This window comes from Zophobas morio, unplaced genomic scaffold, assembly GCF_036711695.1.
Source record: "Zophobas morio isolate AGI-343-1 ecotype UQ-CSIRO unplaced genomic scaffold, CSIRO_AGI_Zmor_V1 ptg000021l, whole genome shotgun sequence".
In the NCBI taxonomy this organism is placed as follows: Eukaryota; Metazoa; Arthropoda; class Insecta; order Coleoptera; family Tenebrionidae; genus Zophobas; species Zophobas morio.
Window position 1 is genome coordinate 783,481 of NW_026972126.1, and position 8,085 is coordinate 791,565.

General features: G+C 33.0%; 1 protein-coding gene across 1 annotated transcript; it reads left to right on the plus strand.

Moving 5' to 3' along the window:
* Window positions 1-202: 202 nt before the first annotated feature.
* On the plus strand, window positions 203-4,026 carry LOC135133104 (uncharacterized). Its single transcript, XM_064061365.1, has 3 exons — window positions 203-622; window positions 677-1,358; window positions 3,968-4,026. The coding sequence occupies exons 1-3, from the start codon at window positions 203-205 to the stop codon at window positions 4,024-4,026; spliced, it is 1,161 nt and encodes a 386-aa protein (XP_063917435.1).
* The last annotated feature ends 4,059 nt before the right edge of the window (window positions 4,027-8,085 follow it).

Here is an 8,085-nt window from a genome sequence, read left to right on the forward strand (position 1 = left end):
AAGACATTTTACTGACGAGTTTTGTATTAAATTTTTCCGGAAATCGCAATAAATTGCTAAAAATCGAGATTTTCCAACAAGTTTTTTAATTAATTGTGCAAAAATCTAGTTTGTCAATTTCTTGAAAACGATGGTTACAAACAAAACAATTATAAAATTTTGTGCGTACGTCAGAGCTGTGTGTTTATTTCATTAATTAATTATGAATACAAGCGAAAACACTGGTGAGGATGTTCCTTTTGACCTAAGCAAAGCAGCCGCTGCTGCTACAGAAGAATTGTTACCGTCGAAATTTAAGGAGCGGTATGAAAAGCAGTTCCAAATCTTTGAAGATTGGCGCAGGCTTAAAAATGTTACTTCGCTAACGGAAGACGTATTTCTGGCTTATTTTGCGGAAAAATCAAGTTCTTATAAGGCTTCAAGCCTCTGGAGCACTTACTCTATGTTGAAAGCCGTGTTTTTGTTGAAGGAAAATTTGGATATCAGCAAGTTTTGTAAGGTAACTGCTTACCTAAAACGAAAATCGACTGGTTACCAACCAAAAAAATCGAAATGTTTGTCTCGGGACCAGATAGATAAATTTCTGCTTGAAGCTCCCGACAAGGAATTTTTATTAATGAAAGTAAGTTATTACAATGATTACATATTTAAGTTTTATTAAATTTGGTAATTTCAGGTGGCGCTTATTTTTGGGGTGTCTGGAGCCTGTCGATGCGACGAATTATCAAGGATGTTAGTTGACGACATTGAAGATCAAAATAACGTGCTAATAGTACACATTCCTGATTCTAAAACAAAAAAACCTCGACGCTTTGTAGTTGTTGATGAAAGAAATCTTGCTACATACAGACGTTATTTGGAATTACGTCCGCCTAGTACTCCACACAAGCGCTTATTTTTAAATTACAAGAAAGGGAAATGTACGGTCCAACCAGTGGGCTTGCATTCATTTGGTAAATTTCCTTCTCAAATTGCTACCTACCTTGGTCTACCAACACCTCTGGAATACACAGGACATTGTATGCGGCGCAGTTCCGCGACTTTACTAGTAGACGCAGGAGGAGATATTACCAACTTAAAAAGGCATGGAGGATGGCAAAGCAGTTCAGTAGCAGAAGGATACATAGAAGAGTCCATCGAAAATAAATTAGATATAGCTAATAAAATACAAGCTGGTCCGAAAAAAAGACTCTTCACTAATATCGAGACGTGTCCCTCTACAAGTAGTGATTCATCTGAAATCTATTGCACCGAAATCTCGACTGAAATTTTTGATAAAAAGGTTAAACTTGATCATAAATCTCTGTCTGGAATTAACATTGCAAATATATCGAATTCTACAATTAATGTTAATATCTGTAAATAGTGTAATTTACGAAATTTTGAATACATTTTTCTTGTTTAAATAACTAATTATTTTGCGTCATTTTTGTAGTTTTTACAGTACTAGTCAGGGAAATCCAATTTTCCTGCGCCTAATGTCGCAAGGAAATGCTGTTTCAATGACGATTTCCGGAAAAGTATTGTAATCGCTTCCATCGGGTGCTTTCAAATTTTCTCGATAAGTCATGACCCCTAGAGTACAAAAAAATGGATATCCCGTTTCCGTCTGTCTGTTTGTCTGTCTGCCTGCCTGGTTATCCGCCGTCCATGACGACTTTTCATAGACAGACAATCTCCGAAGCTAATGAAACGATTGTTATCAAATTTTATATGTATTACGAATATCATGTTCATGGTAAAACGTTAACCAAACTTCGTCGAATCATTCCTATCAACAACATGATGACATCAACTCAAAATTGTACATAGTAAATGGATTTTAAATTGTATCAAATAAGATAATCCTACACGTGTAATTTATGAATCCGTGTTGAGTTTTTACCCGAAACGTCCAGATTAAAAAAGAATAGAAATTCTAAAACAACATTTTGCAATTTAATTTTGAATCTGCAAAACTGAGTGCTTTGAAATCTTATAGATGTTTTGATGTTATGATAAGCATGATAAATTTTTAATCAAAATACGTTTGCTTATCCGCCCCAAAAAATTGATGACATCAGCTCAAAATTTTGCCGATACAAATACTGTCTAAATTATACAAAATATGCTGAGGTTGTACTTGTAATTTATAACTGTATTTATATTTTGTAGATTTGCTTAAACTAGTGGCTCAAAAATATTAATGAACGAGTCAATTTATTTTATTGATTAAATCAGGAACCGGTCACTCCATTTTCACACCAAATTTTGGGAATGCATTACTGTTATTTTTAGTATTACACTGCACCAACCCAAGTTGCTATACGTGTCCTTACAAAGAAGTTGATGACGTCATCACAAAATTGTGTAAAAAAAAAGAGTGCGTCGATCCAGGGACGTCAGGAAGTCATTAATTTTCTCTTAAAAAATAATAAAAACCAAAAATATGTTGCATTTGTGTTTTTTGACAAAATGATGATTGAGTTAATAATTAAAGTAAATATCCATGAGTTGTCTATTACAATTGTAATTTACCAACTAAAGTAACAAGTAAATGTTTACAAATGCTAAAGCAGTATTTATAACTTATTCGATTTAAAATGTAAAAATATCCAGGTGTTGTCAATTCTTGTTTATTATAACAATATTGTATAAAAAAAAGTAAAGTACAATGTGATATTTACCAATATAAATATCAGTTCTTAAATGGGTAATAAAGCATTTGAAAACGGCGTCAATTGTTGTACCTAATTTACTCGTTGGAACAGTCAAACTACTATGTCCAACATCAGTGTGTCTTTGAAAAACTGTAGTAATTGAATACTCTCTGTACCTAATTTAGTCGTTGGGACAGTCAAACTCAGAGGTAATAGTGATACGACAGCTGGCAAAATTAAGCGACAATAGTCCTTATGTACTGCGCCCCAAACAGTCACTTTCGGGCGCGCTATTTAAATTTTAGTGAAATACCAGATTCTTCATAAACGGAAGAAGACAAGATTAAAATATAACAATCATTACGTTTATTCGAAAAATGAACGTATTACCTCTAAAATTTTTTGGAACTTTTGTAATGTTTACAACCTGATTAATAGTGAATTATAAAGTGTCCTAATGTTCTTGTCATTGCCTGACATGTAACAACTGAATATATGGATGTAATTATTGTGCTACTGATTTAGCAACATTTTTATGTGCTAGTGAAGATATCTCCAATTTAAGGGAGAGATACATCATTACCATAATTAATAATTCCCAACCACCTCGTAATATCCTAGAAATCGATGGGACAGTGTACAGAGAGTTTGATTTAGCTGAACAAAATATCTTACGATAAATATGTAGATACTCAGTGGGTACCAATTAGAAAGTGCTGTCATTAGTTCATTTGAACATAATACAGTTTTGCTTCAAGTTGGTAGACCACTTAAAAATCAGCTGGCCTTAATAACATACAAGCATCCATGTAGTAATCTCTCAATATCTTACTACTACTTAATACCCAGTGGGTACGGACTTACAACACTCTTCTCAGATATGCCATGAATATGAAAAGGCATGTGGCGGAAATTTTAGAAACTACAATGTCATTTCCAAGCCCACAATTCTGAAACTTTACCTTATGGCAATCTTAATGTTCTTTATGAACAGTTTGCATATTACACTGAACAATCTTTTGTCATTATTTGTGCGATTACCTAAGTATATTTTACACATTGAAATTGCATAATAGGGAACTACAGAAGCAACCCAAAAAACAGAGGAAATTAATCAGTTTGTCTCATTTATAGAGCCTTTACCAGTTTCATCGGTTAATAATTAATTATAGACTTAGAAAATCATCGGTTTACTTGTAAGTGTTATTTTTGTAGAACTATTCCTGGTACTTACTAACAATATATTGTTTGTTAAAATGTTCGTAACTGTAATACATACATACAAACATACATACGCAATTAACATGACTGTTCTCTTGTCACTTTAGTCGCTAGTTACTACCGCTGCGAACAGGGGGCGCTGCCAGTCAAAGCCTATGCACACTAATGACCTGACCGCAATGTATCTTCGACCAAGGATAATTCGTCGAGGAACAGGAGACAGAGTGCCGAGAATTAGCTGTACATCGCTTCTGCATCCTGAGGATCATTGTGGTGTAAATTAAAATATCTCTGAATTCTGGCAATTGTGGGTGTAGGTTGTGTTTTTTTAGAGCATCCTAGGGGTGTTAAGAGACGGAATCGGCACCACTTTATGAGGCACTTTATGTACATATTGTTTTGATAGTTTATTTCTCTCTCTACCTATAGTGCGGCGTTATATGCCGATATTCAGACTCGGTTCAGACCGGTCTCGGTGACACCGACACCGACACCAAGCTCGTAGCTGGAACTCGACTTCTCCTATTCCGGCGCGAATACGTGTTCCATATTACAACAAGAAAGGAGTTAAAACTCCAAACACTCAATTGGAATATGCTAGATATTGTTTCATTGTACTTTAGGTGCTAAGGAAGTTCTCTCGAAACAACTTTCGACGAATTTTTTAGCTTCGCGTACACAGGGTGACTCAAAAAACTTAACGAATGGGTCAATTTATTTTATTGAATAAATCAGAAAATGCAAAACCGTATGCTTTGAAATGTTACAAATGCTTTAAGATTTTCGTAATTATGGTAAATTGTTAATTAAAATGTATTTATTTATCCCCTCCCAAAAAATCGATGATATCTGTGATGTGAAAATTTTATCGAATAAATCTTCTTGGAATGATGCAAAGTATCATCACTCTATATTTGTGATTTATCATTGCATTCATATTTTTTTGATTTGCTTATGCAGATGATACAAAAAAATTCATGGGCGAATCAGTTTATTTTATTGATCAAATCAGGAACGGCTCTATATTCCCGAAAATTTGGGAATACAATACTATTATATATACAATAGTAATATTTTGCACATTTTGGGTAGAATTTATTCGGCAACACTTTGAGGTGACATCATCAATTATTTGGGGGGAGAAAGAGATACCTACATTTTGATTGAAATTTCTCTTTGAAGTTACAATAACTTCAAAGGGCCTGCAAGATTTCAAAACACTCGGTGTTTTAGATTCAAAATTAAATTGCAAAATGTTGTTAAATAATTTTGACTTTTTTCCTAAAAATCTGGATGTACTTTGGATTCATAAACTACACGTGCAGGACTATGTTAAACAATGTAAAACCCATTTACTATATACAATTTTGATGTGAAGTCATCACGTTATTGGTAGGGGTGTTTAGACAAATTTTGGCTAGCAGTTTACCATCTTCATGATATTTATAATACACATATAAAATTTGACAACAATCCGACCTGTAATTTAGGAGATTATCTGTCTAATAAAAATCGTCGCCTACGGCGGACAGACAGACAGGTAGATGGAAACGGGCGACCCATTTTTTCGTACTCTAGGAGTAATGACTCATCTTAAGTTAGGCTCGGAAAGTATCTAAAAATTAGCATTCATCCTTAATGGATGGGCATCCTACACGGTCAGTTAGATTGGCTAACTTGGAGAATCTGGAAATACTGACACGTTTGATTGCCCCTTTGACACCATGTGACATGGAGTGCAATGATTTCTGTAACTACACATCCCTCGTCACTACACTAACACTTATTTATTGACTATAATAATGAAGATGTGATGTGTAATTCTATATGCACCACGTAAACATATAAACTGATTTATGGACCACAAAATCTTTAAATACAACTTATTCATCCATTCCCTCGAGAAAGTTAATCACGTGATATAAGTTCATAAATATTGTACGCATTTTTAATGAAAAATACGCCCTGAAATACTGTACTAATTGTGGTTTTTAAATTGACTGTCTCAAAATTTCTTATTTCTAATGGATTTATTTAACAAATTTTCTCAGAAACGGCTCGTCAAAACTCCGCAAAAGTCTGAAACATCTTTACTTTTACTTGAAGATACTAAAATTAATACACTAGTTATTGACTATGGAAAATGTAAATTGTAAACTCTTTTCTTTGAAACGTCCTAAATATAAGTAATATTTTAGTTTAGAAAATGTTACCGAATTATTGTTTCCCGTGAGATTCGTTTGGCATAAAGTCCTGTTGTTAAATTTAAAAATGTATTTAAAGTTATATTACACATTTGTATTTTTACAACACTAGAAACGAAAGTTACAATACTGAAATTTCATCTGGATCTAGATCTTCTAAACATCCGTCTAGATCTCCACTCATATATTTAATTAAGCGTAGGAAGTTCATCTTCGCCGATTGATTTTCTATTAAAAGTATATTACCGCTAGGATATGAACTCACTTAACTGAAAGGAATTGTGTCAAAGCAGTAATGTAATTAACTCGAAACAATCAGTTTTAGTCTTGTCTTACTTTTATAGTCAGGTCTGATGGCTCGATTACAGGGTACAATGGTTCCTCCCTTTTCCCAGTTGGGAAAGCACTAAGAAAACGATTGTTTTAAAGCTATTGTGCGAAGGAGTAGAACGCCTTACGGATCGCTCGTCTTCTAGTCTTCTGTGTACGTAACTCCCGTATTTGTAAACTAAATATAAACTTCCGGGGTGAAGGAAGATTTGCCGCTTTATTAAAACAACCGTGTGTTTTCTCATTTAATTGTAATTAAACGGGAGTCGTGCGCCTTAGGCGCAATTTATTCTAACACTGTCCAAAGATACGAAAAACTCATGTATCATACTTATCTGATTATTGTAACACGAAATGTGAATACGAACTCTTGCGCGATACCAAAATATCAACAGCTCTCACATTAAAACTGGTATGCATAATAACGAAATTCTACTCTAGCACGAATCTACCCTGAAATTATCAATATTTGATTTTCTCACAACAACGGAGTTAGAGTGCATATTTTTATTCTATTCATTGTAAAATGTGTAATTACCTATTTGAAGAAATATGTTTGTTCACAATCGGTCAATAATAAATAATAATCTGAATGTGACATTGTGAAACTTTTAAATGTTTAAGAGTGAGTACCTCTGATTTCATTTCTCACGGTTGGAAATTGACATATTATGTCACTTTTACACCTGGAACGTAAAAATAGTAATTAAGCGTCAATTTTTGCATTTTAAATGTTCTAATTTATAACATGTTTATTTATTTATTTAAAGGCTATTTAAAATAACTGAATAACAGTATACAAACCTCGGGGAAAGTTTTAATCAATTTCCGATATTATTTCACATAGGGGTTTCACGCCTCTTTTCTCTACAAAAAAATGAAACGCTTGCCACCCCACTATGTAATATGTACTTGTAATATTATTCACAATCAGTATGTAATATGTCAATTGGCAACTTTTTTGAAGTTTGAAGGTGAACAATTGTTTGAAATCTTTGTGAACCTCGTCGTGGTCGGTAAATGCCCATACCTGCATGTCAGCGAAGTCTTCATTTCAGTATTGTCTGATTTTCAAATAAACTGTTTCTTAGGTAGGCACTCACTGCCACTCCTGCTTATGGTTGAATAACAATCTAAATAAAACCACAATTGCTCATTCTAATGTTTTTTTTGTTACATTTGCACAAAATTATAAAAATAATTTAATAAAAAATAATTATAATGTTAATTTTGACATGCAAGGCCTACCATCAGAATTATGAGATAATTGAAATAAATTTTTATTTCTATTTATTTATTTATTTATTTATTTATTTATGTATTTATTTATTTATGTATTTATTTATTTATGTATTTATTTATTTATTTATTTATTTATTTTTATTTATAGTGAAGTGATAAAATAGTATACATGCACTGGGTGAACTTGTTTCCTTGCCTATTTTATGGAACAAGCAGGGAAGCTAAAACCAACCTGCTTATAGTGGCGGTCGACTATATTGCGGACCTTAGTGTCGATACCTATTAGTCAATGTCATCAAGTTGTGTCATTCTTGAAACGGAAGTCAGAAGGTTGCCAAAATAAAATCCTGTATTTTTTGCAAAAAGCTGCATCAATTGTTAAGGAAATTTAATTTAATTTAATTTATTTGTAATGGAATCTTCAATTTACATTTAGAATTATTAAACTA